Source organism: Entelurus aequoreus, linkage group LG22 (assembly GCF_033978785.1).
Source record: "Entelurus aequoreus isolate RoL-2023_Sb linkage group LG22, RoL_Eaeq_v1.1, whole genome shotgun sequence".
NCBI lineage: Eukaryota > Metazoa > Chordata > Actinopteri > Syngnathiformes > Syngnathidae > Entelurus > Entelurus aequoreus.
In genome coordinates, this window is record NC_084752.1 from 43723673 (window position 1) to 43739057 (window position 15385).

Consider the following 15385-nt stretch of genomic DNA (forward strand, 5'->3'; position numbering starts at 1 on the left):
GAGAGTCCAGTCCATAGTGGATCTAACATAATAGTGTGAGAGTCCAGTCCATAGTGGATCTAACATAATAGTGTGAGAGTCCAGTCCATAGTGGATCTAACATAATAGTGTGACAGTCCAGTCCATAGTGGATCTAACATAATAGTGTGAGAGTCCAGTCCATAGTGGATCTAACATAATAGTGTGAGAGTCCAGTCCATAGTGGATCTAACATAATAGTGAGAGTCCAGTCCATAGTGGATCTAACATAATAGTGTGAGAGTCCAGTCCATAGTGGATCTAACATAATAGTGAGAGTCCAGTCCATAGTGGATCTAACATAATAGTGAGAGTCCAGTCCATAGTAGATCTAACAAAATAGTGAGAGTCCAGTCCATAGTGGATCTAACATAATAGTGAGAGTCCAGTCCATAGTGGATCTAACATAATAGTGAGAGTCCAGTTCATAGTGGATCTAACATAATAGTGAGAGTCCAGTACATAGTGGATCTAACATAATAGTGTGAGAGTCCAGTCCATAGTGGATCTAACATAATAGTGAGAGTCCAGTCCATAGTGGATCTAACATAATAGTGTGAGAGTCCAGTCCATAGTGGATCTAACATAATAGTGTGAGAGTCCAGTCCATAGTGGATCTAACATAATAGTGAGAGTACAGTCCATAGTGGATCTAACATAATAGTGAGAGTCCAGTCCATAGTGGATCTAACATAATAGTGTGAGAGTCCAGTCCATAGTGGATCTAACATAATAGTGTGAGTCCAGTCCATAGTGGATCTAACATAATAGTGTGAGAGTCCAGTCCATAGTGGATCTAACATAATAGTGAGAGTCCAGTCCATAGTGGATCTAACATAATAGTGTGAGAGTCCAGTCCATAGTGGATCTAACATAATAGTGAGAGTCCAGTCCATAGTGGATCTAACATAATAGTGTGAGAGTCCAGTCCATAGTGGATCTAACATAATAGTGTGAGAGTCCAGTCCATAGTGGATCTAACATAATAGTGTGAGAGTCCAGTCCATAGTGGATCTAACATAATAGTGTGAGAGTCCAGTCCATAGTGGATCTAACATAATAGTGTGAGAGTCCAGTCCATAGTGGATCTAACATAATAGTGTGAGAGTCCAGTCCATAGTGGATCTAACATAATAGTGAGAGTCCAGTCCATAGTGGATCTAACATAATAGTGTGAGAGTCCAGTCCATAGTGGATCTAACATAATAGTGTGAGAGTCCAGTCCATAGTGGATCTAACATAATAGTGAGAGTCCAGTCCATAGTGGATCTAACATAATAGTGTGAGAGTCCAGTGACTGGACATTAAGGCAAATGTAACACATTCATTGAATGCACACAAATGACTGAGTAGCAACAATTTAAAAAAGGTACAAAAAAAGACGCTGGATGGCGACCACTAAAGTTACTTCATATGCAGTTACTGTACAGTAAGAATTACAGTACTAAACAAAACCACATTAAGAGGTTTCCTACAGCCACAACTGTTCATGCCAATGTTTTTTAACCTATCGCTGATTACAGATACCGGCAGTTACTTGCTTTGGAATAACAGATTGAAAGTGGTTGATAGTAGTGTAACAAACTGTTTGCAACTCTGTAACCACTCTCCTGCTTTTACGTCGCCAATAGCTTTTTGACTTACGTCGCTGGTGTTGACGAACCAGGCGATCTCCCCGAAGGAGGCCAGCTCTCCGTTGACGTAGCAGCTAATTTCACTGTTTTTCCAGCGGTTGTAGACGTGCACCAGGGTCACCATGTACCACTAAAAAGACAGGAGAAAGCACCATAACTCATCACACATCCGCTTTGTTACTTCTGTGAAAAATGGTACATACATACACACACACACACACAATATATATATATATACACATACACATATATATATATACATATACACATATATATATACATATATATATATATATACTAGGGATGTCCGATAATATCGGCCTGCCGATATTATCGGCCGATAAATGCGTTAAAATGTAATATCAGAAATTATCGGTATCGTTTTTTTTATTATCTGTATCGGGTTTTTTTGTTTTGTTTTTTGTTTTTTTTATTAAATCAACATAAAAAACACAAGATACACTTACAATTAGTGCACCAACCCAAAAAAACTCCCTCCCCCCCATTTCTTTCTGTTATCAATATTCTGGTTCCTACATTATATATCAGGGGTGGGCAATTAATTTTTACCGGGGGCCGCATGAGCAACCCGAGCACTGCTGGAGGGCCACACTGACAATATTTCAATTAAATTTTGCTCAAATTATTTTTGATATACCGTAAGATAGATAATAATAATATTTTCATTTAACCTAACTTATCTTTATACAAAAGCAGATGGCTTTTGATGGTTTTATTTTTAACACTTTCTTACACAACACTTCCTGATGTACATTACAATACAAAAATTTCAATTTCTGTCACTTTATCCTGCATCCTCTTTGTTGTAAAACCTTTATTTAACCAGATAAGAAAACGTTGTGAACGTAGCACGCCTGTAAGGTGATTGGCGAAGAAGGAGGAAGCGTTGCTGTTGCGGAAATGAGGAGCGAGGATTGGTTTTCCTTTTGGAAAGAACGAGATAAGTTGAGCTGTGTTAGTATAGCATGCTCAATAAAAGTTTAAAAAGTGCATCAGACTTGGTGTGCACTTCTTCTGGACGCTACAATTGATGTCAGAAGTGGGATGAAATGCCTCCCAGTTCGCCTTGCCATCAAACCTGGGAGTCTTCATTGAGGGCGGAATTCCCCCCGTGGCAAGCAGCGTGGCTGCACCTGTAAACGCTCTCTCTCTCTCTCTCTCTCTCTTTGCGGCGAGCTCCTCACGTGGCACGTACCTCCCGATGACGTAGCACACAAGCAGTGCAGTATGCGCAAAGTTTTACTTCTGCCACCAATTGTAGCGTCCAGAAGAAGTGCACATCAAGTCTGACGCTCTTTTTAAACTTTTATTGAGCAAGCTATACTAACACAGCTCAACTTATCTAGTTCCTTCCACACGCACGTCTCCTCACTCCTCATTTACGCAACTCAAGAAGACAACATCTACTTCAGCAGGTCGTTACACTATATTCTTTAAACACAGCAACGTGTGTACCACAAATAAGCACACAGCTTTACCTTTACTTGTCTTGTTGAAAACACGCCATTCGTCATCAACTTTTCTCTTGTGCGCCTTCCCTCACAGGACATACGCACATATAACACTTTTCAAAATAAAAGCAGCACAGTTGTATTGCACGCACGACAAAGATGTTTTTTTAAATTTATTTTGTAATTTGAGATTGCCGCTGCGCGCACGAGCATACGTCCACACGGAAGTAATACAAATAACGCTTTTCAAAACAAAAGCAGCACCGTTGTATTGCACACTCGAAATAGATGCTTTTTAAAATTTATTTTGTAATTTATAATTGGCCTCACGCGGGCCGGACAGGGACGTACAAAGGGCCGGATGCGGCCCGCGGGCCGCACAATGCCCAGGTCTGTTATATATCAATATATATCAATACAGTCTGCAAGGGATACAGTCCGTAAGCACACATGATTGTGCATGCTGCTGGTCCACTAATAGTACTAACCTTTAACAGTTAATTTTACTCATTTTCATTAATTACTAGATTCTATGTAATTGTTTTTATATTGTTTTACTTTCTTTTTTATTCAAGAAAATGTTTTTAATTTAGTTATCTTATTTTATTATTATTTTTAAAAAGTACCTTATCTTCACCATACATGGTTGTCCAAATTAGGCATAATAATGTGTTAATTCCACGACTGCATATATCGGTTGATATCGGTATCGGTTGATATCGGTATCGGTAATTAAAGAGTTGGACAATATCGGAATATCGGCAAAAAGCCATTATCGGACATCCCTAATATATACACACACATATATACATATACACACATATACACACACATATATATATATATACACACATATATATATATATATATACACACATATATATATATATATATATATATATATATATATATATATATATATATATATATATACACATACATACATACATACATACATACATACATACATATATATATACATACATACATATATATATATATATATACACACACACACACACACAGTATACATACACATGCATATATACATATACACATACATATATGTGTGTACATATAAATATATGTATGTACACACACAGTTTATTTTTTTTGTTTTTTTAAATATAATTTTGACTAAGTTGTAAACAGCCCCTTCAAGTTACCGTAGAAACTAATTTACCGACAACACTAGGTCAATTACTATACTAGTATAAAGCAGAGTAAGGAATCCCTGAACAGGCGGGGATCTTCTATATTACCAAAAGTACAACAATATACTAATCATGTAATATTGATGCAAGGACAGTAGTTGGCGATGTCACTTAAGGACTACAAACGACTGACCTTTATTTTGTGAAAAGTTTTACTGGTCATTGCGGAGTAAACAAGCATCCAAAATGCCATGAAACAGCCCCAGACTCAGCAAATATTTAATGACCTGCAGACCGTTGTTTTGCTTTTCCACTCTTACCTTCTGCGGCTTGAAGTCAAACTTCACACAGTGCTGGAATCCTTTCCCCTTGGACTTTAACGAGGTCACGATCAAGCAGCCGCCCACGAAGTGTGCCGAGTAGCCGAGGCCTTTACTGGTGCGGAAACTGCAAGACGGAAACAAAGGTGTAAGGATGCTGTCGTTGGAAATGACAGTCAAAGGTTGCATGGCTTTTAAAGGCCTACTGAAAGCCACTACTAGCGACCACGCAGTCTGATAGTTTATATATCAATGATGAAATCTTAACATTGCAACACATGCCAATACTTATAAAGTGACATTTTAAAATTCCCGGGAAATATCCGGCTGAAACATCGCGGTATGATGACATATGCGCGTGATGAAGTCCGAGTAACGGAAGTTATGGTACCCCGTAGAATCCTATACAAAAAGCTCTGTTTTCATTTCATAATTCCACAGTATTCTGGACATCTTTTGCAATTTTTTTAATGAACAATGAAGGCTGCAAAGAAGACAGTTGTAGGTGGGATCAGTGTATTAGCAACGGACTACAGCAACACAACCAGGAGGACTTTGTTGGAGCGCTAGCCGCGCTAGCCACGCTAGCCGCCGACTTCACCTTGACTTCCTACGTCTCCGGGCCGCCAAACGCATTGGGTGAAGTCCTTCGTCCTTCTGCCGATCGCTGGAACGCAGGTGAGCACGGGTGTTGATGAGCAAATGAGGGCTGGCTGGCGTAGGTGGAGAGCTAATGTTTTTAGCATAGCTCTGTGCAGTCCGGTTGCTAAGTTAGCTTCAATGGCGTCGTTAGCACAGCATTGTTAACCTTCGCCAGCCTGGAAAGCATTAACCGTGTATTTACATGTCCACGGTTTAATAGTATTGTTGATTTTCTATCTATACTTCCAGTCAGGGGTTTATTTCTTTTGTTTCTATATGCAGTTAAAGCAAGATGCTATCACGTTAGCTCGTAGCTAAAGCATTTCGCCGATGTATTGTCGTGGAGATAAAAGGCACTGAATGTCCATTTCGCGTTCTCGACTCTCATTTTCAAGAGGATATAGTATCCGAGGTGGTTTAAAATACAAATCTGTGATCTACAATAGAAAAAGGAGAGTGTGGAATCCAATGAGCCAGCTTGTACCTAAGTTACGGTCAGAGCGAAAAAAGATACGTCCATCACTGCCTCTCAAGTCCTTCACTGTAACGTTCCTCATCTACGAATCTTTCATCCTCGCTCAAATTAATGGGGTAATCGTCACTTTCTCGGTCCGAATCTCTCTCGCTCCATTGTAAACAACGGGGAATTGTGAGGAATACTAGCTCCTGTGACGTCACGCTACTTCCGGTACAGGCAAGGCTTTTTTTTTATCAGTGAGCAAAAGTTGCGAACTTTATCGTCGATTTTCTCTACTAAATCCTTTCAGCAAAAATATGGCAATATCGCGAAATGATCAAGTATGACACATAGAATGGATCTGCTATTCCCGTTTAAATTAAAAAAAATCATTTCAGTAGGCCTTTAAAGTTCAATACAGTGGAACCTCAATTTACCAACTCCTCTATTTGTGAACTTCTCGATTTATGAACTTTTCGATGAAGCCAAATATGCCTCTTTGTGCCAACTACGTCTCTGTGTACGAACGCTTCATTCATTCAGTGATCCACCTGCAGTCATATTGCGGAGCCCTCCATGTCCCTCGCTGCTCGTCAGTACTCGGCGCTTCAGCATGTGCGCCTTTTCTGTGCTTTTTTTCGCCTTCTGACAAGGTTTGTCCTTTTTGGTCAGTCAATATAACTCTTAAAAAGACAACACACCAGCGTGGAAAGAAAGAGGGATTCTCAGTCGAGTTAAAAATAAAATAAAAAAGACTATTTGCGAGGAGTACATCAGTGCCGTTGCAATATGAGAAGAACCACCAAAGCAGCAAGTTTTAATTGTGATGAGAACTGACTTGTGGAAAAATATGCCAAAGCAGACTTATTTCGCAGCAGAGTAGAAGACTCCCTCTTGTTCAGCGTTGCCTCTTCCATGAGCACACACACACACGGCCCCTCCCCCCGGCCCATACGATCTCCCCCTCTGTCTGCGCCTTTCTCTTTAGCGCCTCCCTTGCCGATGTTAGTGTAAGTGGATTGTAATTGTTTAAATGTGTATTATTGTAGCAATGTAGTTGTTGAAGTTAAGGATATTTGTGATTGCTGATCGTATGTGTGGGCACCAAAGGTACACTACCGTTCAAAAGTTTGGGGTCACCCAAACAATTTTGTGGAATAGCCTTCATTTCTAAGAACAAGAATAGACTGCCGAGTTTCAGATGAAAGTTCTCTTTTCCTGGCCATTTGGAGCGTTTAATTGACCCCACAAATGTGATGCTCCAGAAACTCAATCTGCTCAAAGGAAGGTCAGTTTTGTAGCTTCTGTAACGAGCTAAACTGTTTTCAGATGTGTGAACATGATTGCACAAGGGTTTTCTAATCATCAATTAGCCTTCTGAGCCAATGAGCAAACACATTGTACCATTAGAACACTGGAGTGATAGTTGCTGGAAATGGGCCTCTATACACCTATGTAGATATTGCACCAAAAACCAGACATTTGCAGCTAGAATAGTCATTTACCACATTAGCAATGTATAGAGTGTATTTCTTTAAAGTTAAGACTAGTTTAAAGTTATCTTCATTGAAAAGTACAGTGCTTTTCCTTCAAAAATAAGGACATTTCAATGTGACCCCAAACTTTTGAACGCTAGTGTATATGTGCGCATGTTGGCAGAGCACCACATACAGAGGACAGCAGCTTGTTGTTGTCGTTTTGGCTTTTTATTAAACAGAAAGTTGACCTTTGTTGTCAGAATAATTGTATCTAAGTTATCACAGAACGTTGTGCTTCAATGAGTTCCCGGCGAGCAGACAAAAGCTGTCTTTGATCTTACCAATCAAAAGGCTTGTTAAACTCCACTATGTAGGATGGGAAGCGACATGAATGTGTCAGTTTCTTTGATCTATTGTAACCCACAGGAAGATTTTGTCTTGACCCGAGATCTACAAAGCGGAGAGGAAGCAGGACCTGAACCCCTCCAGGCACCTTTTCTTTGAACTGTTTTTTAACCAAAGGCGACGGCTGTTTACGACCCCCCTTCCCTTAGAAACAGCTGTTGCCATGTAATCAGGGAAAGCCCAAATAAAAGAGGAGACGTGCGACCTTTCGTCAGAGCGTGGTGGAAGACTGCACAAAGAGTACAGCCCAGATGTTTCTCCTCAATGAGCTAAATTGAATTCTGTCTCTGTTTAATTCCTTGCTTCTTGTCTGTTTAATAGATGTCATCAGTGTTTGAACCTGCCACTTGTTATGTTTGTTTGATATACAGTACTGTATATCACTTTATATTGTGTTCGAGGCTGCAACCCATTATTCACATTTACATTGTTCCTTTTGGAGAAATGTGTTTCACTATTGCTTGGATTTACCTGACGTCATGTCCATTACCTCTTGTCCTGCTCGTTAAATGTGAGTGGCGGTCATGCTAGCAGCTGTTCTCAATTGGTACTTGACGCCATTTAGCCTTCCTCGAAGAAAAAATGCCCTATGCTTGCCTTGTTTTCAGCTGTACGAACCATTCAATTCGTGAAAAGGATTCGTCGGAGTACCTCGAGAGGTAATCAACAAAGGTGGAAAAGAGCTAGATTTTACGAAAGACGACGAGAAAAGTGCCATCCACTGTAGTGGGAGGGAGCGGAGTCAAAGAACGCTCAAGTTTGCGGTGACCACTTGGTTTAACGTTTGTTTGACATATTTGTAATATACTTTATTCCAGTAAGTATTATCTTGATATTGTTGGTATTTAAAATTCTAACAGATTCTTGTATCTTCAACCCAACTCTCTTGTTTGAGTCACACATTAAGAGTGTTACTAAAACAGCCTCCTTTCATCTCCGTAAAAGCGCTGAAATTCGTCCCATTTTGCCCACCACCGACGCTGAGTTCATGATTCGTGCGTTCGTTACGTCTCATCTCGATTACTGTAACGTATCATTTTTGGGTCTCCCTATGTCTAGCATTAAAAGATTACCGTTAGTACAAAATGCGGCTGCTAGACTTTTGACAAGAATGAGAAAGTTTGATGCGACTTTAAGGTTTTACTACTTACGTAAAAAATACTAAAGGGTCTAGCTCCATCCTATCTTGCTGATTGTATTGTACCATATGTCCCGGTCAGAAATCTGCGTTCTAAGAACTCCGGCTTACTAGTGACTCCCATAGCCCAAAAAAAGTCTGCAGACTTTAGAGTGTTTTCTATTCTATTTCTATTCCAGTACTCTGGAATGCCCTCCCGGTAACAGTTAGAGATTCTATCTCAGTAGAAGCATTTAAAGGCCTACTGAAATGATTTTTTTTTATTCAAACGGGGATAGCAGATCCATTCTATGTGTCATACTTGATCATTTCGCGATATTGCCATATTTTTGCTGAAAGGATTTAGTAGAGAAAATTGACGATAAAGTTTGCAAATTTTGCTCGCTGATAAAAAAGCCTCGCCTGTACCGGAAGTAGCGTGACGTCACAGGAGCTAGTATTCCTCACAATTTTCCTTTGTTTACAATGGAGCGAGAGAGATTCGGAGCGACAAAGCGACGATTACCCCATTAATTTGAGCGAGGATGAAAGATTTGTGGATGAGGAACGTTAGAGTGAAGAACTAGAGGCAGTGCAGGATGTATCTTTTTTCGCTCTGACCGTAACTTAGGTACAAGCTGGCTCATTGGATTCCACACTCTCTCCTTTTTCTATTGTGGATCATGATTTGTATTTTAAACCACCTTGGATACTATATCCTCTTGAAAATGAGAGTCGAGCACGCGAAATGGACATTCACAGTGACTTTTATCTCCACGACAATACATCGGTGACACACTTAGCTACTGAGCTAACGTGATAGCATCGTTCTCAAATGCAGATAGAAACAAAATACATAAATCCCGGACTGGAAGGATAGACAGAAGATCAACAATACTATTAAACCATGTACATGTAACTACACGGTTAATAATTCTCAGCCTGGTAAAGCTTAACAACGCTGTTGCTAACGACGCTAAGGCTAACTTAGCAACTTAGCAACCGGACCTCACAGAGCTATGATAAAAACATTAGCGCTCCACCTACGCCAGCCAGCCCTCATCTGCTCCTCAACAGCCGTGCTCACCTGCGTTCCAGCGATCGACGGCGCGACGAAGGACTTCATCCGTGGGTTCGGCGGCTAGCATCGGCTAGGCGTCTGCTATCAGGGTAAGTAGTCCTTGTTGTGTTGCTACAGCCAGCCGCTAATACACTGATCCCACCTACAACGTTCATCTTTGCAGCCTCCATTGTTCATTAAACAAATTGCAAAAGATTCACCAACACAGATGTCCAGAATACTGTGGAATTATGAAATGAAAACAGAGCCTTTTCTACGGGCTCCGGATACTTCCCTTGCCCTCGTGATGTCACACGCATACGTCAGCATAATACAACGTTTTTAACCGGAAGTGTGGCGGGAAATTTAAAATTGCACTTTATAAGTTAACCCGGCCGTATTGGCATGTGTTGCAATGTTAAGATTTCATCATTGATATATAAACTATCAGACTGCGTGGTCGCTAGTAGTGGCTTTCAGTAGGCCTTTAAGGTTTTACTACTTACGTAAAAAATACTAAAGGGTCTAGCTCCATCCTATCTTGCTGATTGTATTGTACCATATGTCCCAGTCAGAAATCTGTGTTCTAAGAACTCCGGCTTACTAGTGACTCCCATAGCCCAAAAAAAGTCTGCAGACTTTAGAGTGTTTTCTATTCGGTAACAGTTAGAGATTCTACCTCAGTAGAAGCATTTAAGTCGCATCTTAAAACTCATTTATACACCTTAGTCTTTAAAAAGACCCCTTTATAGACCAGTTGATCCGCCGTCTCTTTTGTTTTCTGCTCTGCCCCCTCTCCTGCGTGGAGAGGTTATCAGGTGGCCACGGATCAGTTTCCACGGAGGATGTGCTAGCTACTTGTCTACATAGAAGAGAATCCACTGCCGGCCTCACTATGGACTCGACGCTCACATTGTTAATTAAAATGTTTCTTTTTTTTTTCTTGCCCTGAGGTGGGATCTGAGCCGAGGATGTCGTTGTGGCTCGTGCAGCCCTTTGAGACATTTGTGATTAAGGGCTATATACACTCCGTTCAAAAGTTTGGGGTCACATTGAAATGTCCTTATTTTTGAAGGAAAAGCACTGTACTTTTCAATGAAGATAACTTTAAACTAGTCTTAACTTTAAAGAAATACACTCTATACATTGCTAATGTGGTAAATGACTATTCTAGCTGCAAATGTCTGGTTTTTGGTGCAATATCTACATAGGTGTATAGAGGCCCATTTCCAGCAACTATCACTCCAGTGTTCTAATGGTACAATGTGTTTGCTCATTGGCTCAGAAGGCTAATTGATGATTAGAAAACCCTTGTGCAATCATGTTCACACATCTGAAAACACTTTAGCTCGTTACAGAAGCTACAAAACTGACCTTCCTTTGAACAGATTGAGTTTCTGGAGCATCACATTTGTGAGGTCAATTAAACGCTCAAAATGGCCAGAAAAAGAGAACTTTCATCTGAAACTCGACAGTCTATTCTTGTTCTTAGAAATGAAGGCTATTCCATAAAATTGTTTGGGTGACCCCAAACTTTTGAACGGTAGTGTAAGTAAACTTTGATTGACTGATTAATTGATACTTTGTCAGGAAAGGTTCTAGGTCTCCCCTCTTGTTTATTTCATACACAAATCTGTCAGAGTACATGTGACAACAGGACAAAAATCAAATATGTTGATTGAGTAATTGTTGGTTTGTTAAATAGATATGCAGTCACGGGTGTCAGCTGCCGGGTGCTAGTCGCTGTACTGTAGTTTGTTTACATAAACACGTCCTGGCAAGACGCAAATTTAAATTATGAAATGCGACCTTACCCGAGCAAAAATGATGCATGATTTATCTGGGCGAGTATTGATACCAATTTCCTTGACCCAGCCACACAAAAAGAAATTGTAAGTTTATCAGTTTTGTCATGGAGAATGATGTCTGGAGCGCAAGATAACTTGAAATGTCTGGGAACTCCACCAGACAAATAGTCCTGGATATCACTCGACAAATCTTTTTTTGATAAAGTACCGGGTTCTAGTTAGATTTTTTTGCTCGTATCTGCTTTTTGCAGGAAGATCTCGGCCCCTGGCGCACTTTGAGAGATCGCGTGCTGCTTGCAGCCATCTTGGCTTGGTTGACCACCGCTGTTTTTCACGTCCGGGAAGAAGTCACGTGACGGAATAGAAGCAATACAAACTTTTCGACTTCCAAACCCTTTTTAGCAACCGTTTAGGTTCATAGATTGAGGTTTCACTGTAAATCTCACAATAATGGAAAGGATGATCATAATTGAACCTCACAACTCTCAACATAAAATGTATCTTTTTTTAATGGCTCGAGCTTGTATTAGATTATCTGTAGGTGCAAACAGTCAGTGTATACATGACTTAGAGAATACATGTTTTAGTCATATTTTACTAACCAGTAGAGGTAAGGCTTGTCTTTGTCCACATTGATGTTGTTGAGAGGGTCCATGCGCAGCCACGTATGGAATGTAAAGCCGTTCTGGTATGGCCACCTTGCAATAGGTGGAAGAGCTATGGCCTGTTAGGAAGACCATAAAAGAGCATCCGGGATGTAAACAGAAATGTCTTGTTTGCAGCTCTGGTCATTTTTAAAAAGGTGAATTTACAGCAGCGTTTTTCCCGGGGAAGCTGAAGAAGGAGTCAGGTCCATTCCTGTGAGCCATGTACTTTAGCACTGACAGAAGCTTCACTGCATGACGAGGCTGAGTGACAAAAAGTGACAAAACAAACTTGTCAAGCATATTTTAAGTATAGGCGACTGACATGCGTCATTTTTTTTTCCCAATCTCTTCTGTATAATAATAATATTGTTGCTCTTGAAGCCTGTATCTGCTGTACAGATCTACTAGACCGGGGGTCAGCAACCCGCGGCTCTTTAGCGCCACCCTCGTGGCTCCCTGGACCTCTTTCAGAGATGTGTGAAAATAGAAAAGGTGTAGAAAAATATTTTTTTTTGGTTTCATATATTTTCTGTAGGAGGACAAACATGACACAAACCATCCTAATTGTTAGAAATCCCATGTTTATGTTAAACATGCTTCACTGATGAGAGTATTTGGCAAGCACTGTTTTGTCCTACTAATTTCAGCAATCCTTGAACTCATCGTAGTTTGTTTACATGTACAACTTTCTCCGACGCTGCCACAGAAAGACGTGTTTTATGCCACTCCTTCTTTGTCTCATTCTGTCCACCAAGCGTTTTATACTGTGCGTCAATGCACAAAAGGTGAGCTTTGTTGATGTTATTGACTTGTGTGGAGTGCTTATCAGGCATATTTGGTCAATCCATGACTGCAAGCTAATGCTATTTAGGCTATCTGTATGTACATATTGCATCATTATGCGTCGTTTGTAGGTATATTTGAGCTCATTTAATTCATTTTACTTATGTCCTCTGTGTATTTAATTTATATTTGCATGTCTCATGACACATTATTTGTATGTAATATTGGTTGCATTTCTGATGGTTGTGTGCCATGTTGTTCCAGACCACAGCAAACGTTACCCAGCTTGCAAAGATTGTAATAACTCCGTTAGAAGACAAAAGACAGTAATTTCCAGGAGTTATCTCATCCTGTGAGAAGCCTCTGTTTTACTAATGATTTCCAATGTTGCAAAAATGTGTAGAATAAAAATTAAACTACAACATTTCTGTCAACGAAGATTTGCATCAGCCTTCGATAGTAGGTTAATATAGACACTTCCATAATGTGTTGCGTTCATTATAACACTTATATAAGGCTTTTCATTTTTTGCGGCTCCAGACAGATCTTTTTTTGTGTTTTTGGTCCAATATGGCTCTTTCAACATTTTGGGTTGCCGACCCCTGTACTAGACAAAAGAGAAGTGTGGGATAATTCTCTCGTTGCATCATGTGTGTTTAACTTTATTAAGTGTTCCAGATCAGGAAGGGATAGAAAGTAGAAAAAATAAGAAAACAAAGAGAGAAAACAACAACAGAACTACATCAGCAAAACAATATATACAAATAGGACACCAGTGAAGTAGACAGTAATAACAGTATTGACAATGATAGTTGCTTAATAGTAATAACAATATTAATTATGAATAATACAATTTACTTGTATTATCAACATTACTATCATTTCAAATGCAACAACACACAAATTAGATAAATAATTTAATTATAAGAGAAAGGAGAAAAAAACCTTAACTTTTCATATGTTTGTCTGCATGCTAGTACCACAGCGATGGAGCATGTTGGTGGTATTACAAAGGTCATGAATCTGTGCTATTCAACTGTGATAAAGAAATCACGTTGGCACAAACAGACCTGGATTCCAGTCGGGAAGGTAGTGTTAGTACTGTAATCTAATAACCAAGGTTTGTAGGAAATTGGTAGTTGTTTAGGTTGTTGGGTAACAACACTTTATGCGCATAGGTTGGTAGATGTTTGTAATGATTTAGGTCAGGGGTCGGCAACCTTTACCACTCAAAGAGCCATTTTGGCAAGTTTCACACATTAAAGAAAGTAATGGGAGCCACAAAAATGTTTTTAAAATTTAAAATGAAAAACACCGCATACAAAGCTTACATGCTTTGTGCTATGTTAACCAGGGGTCTCAGACACACGCACCGGCACGCACTTTAATGTGGGAATTTGATGTTAGTGCAGCCCGCGAGTTTTGGATGAATTTCGCTTGCGTCACACTTGCCAACCCTCTCATTTTTCCCGGGAGACTCCCGAATATCAGGGTGTGATGACACTGCATTTGGCGCCCTCTACAGTCTGCCCAATCAGTGTACCTGCTCGGCCACAAGTGGAATGCAGCTTTAGCTTGCTCACGTAAGAGACAGCAAGGCTACTAACTCAGCAGCCACACATCTTACACTGACGGTACCAATACCCAGAATCCCATGCAGCCCTAACTCTTCCGCTCAACCAACCACGAAGAGGGGGGGGGTTGATGTGTGGGGGGATTTGGTGGTAGCGGGGTGTATAATGTAGACCGGAAGAGTTAGGACTGCATGGGATTCTGGGTAATGGTTGTGTTGTGTTTATGTTGTGTTACAGTGGGATGTTCTCCAGAAATGTGTTTTTCATTCTTTTTTGGTGTGGGTTCACAGTGTGGCGCATATTTGTAACGTAACAATGTTGAAGTTGTTTGATACGGCTACCGTCAGTGTAAGCTGTGTGGCTGATGAGTAAGTATGCTTTGCTGTCTCCTGTGTGAGCAAGTAATAACAACATGCAACATGTGGCTGGCCTGGCACACTGTAAGTAAATGCTATAGAGGACAATTACTGCAGTGCAATCAGGGCACGTCCTTTATATAGTAATTAAAGTGCTAATAGGAATATTTTTTCCTGGGAGTAGTCTATGAGAGACACTGACATCCATAAGTCTCCTGGGAAAATCGAGGGGGTCGGCATGCATGTAGCTGAGCCGCATCAGAGTGGTCAAGGAGCCGCATGCGGCTCCGGAGCCGCGGGTTGCCGACCCCTGATTTAGGTAGACAGACATGTTAGTTGAGCACGTAAGACTGGTAGTTAAACTGACCATTATTTAGTCAGTCTGTCAGTCACATTGGCTGTTTAGTTTACCACTTAGTTAGTGTTATAGTTTGTACGTTTAGGAGCTACAGTGAATGGT

At 40.3% G+C, this 15385-nt stretch overlaps 1 protein-coding gene across 1 annotated transcript in view; it reads right to left on the reverse strand.

Moving 5' to 3' along the window:
- Positions 1-15385, reverse strand: part of lrba (LPS-responsive vesicle trafficking, beach and anchor containing) — a 503640-nt gene that overhangs the window by 420450 nt on the left and 67805 nt on the right. The window contains exons 5-8 of the mRNA XM_062033425.1: positions 12378-12473; positions 12168-12289; positions 4599-4725; positions 1663-1782 (exon numbers count right to left, since the gene is read on the reverse strand). Of these exons, the coding sequence (XP_061889409.1) occupies positions 1663-1782; positions 4599-4725; positions 12168-12289; positions 12378-12473 (465 nt within the window). The remainder of the gene's footprint in view (positions 1-1662; positions 1783-4598; positions 4726-12167; positions 12290-12377; positions 12474-15385) is intronic.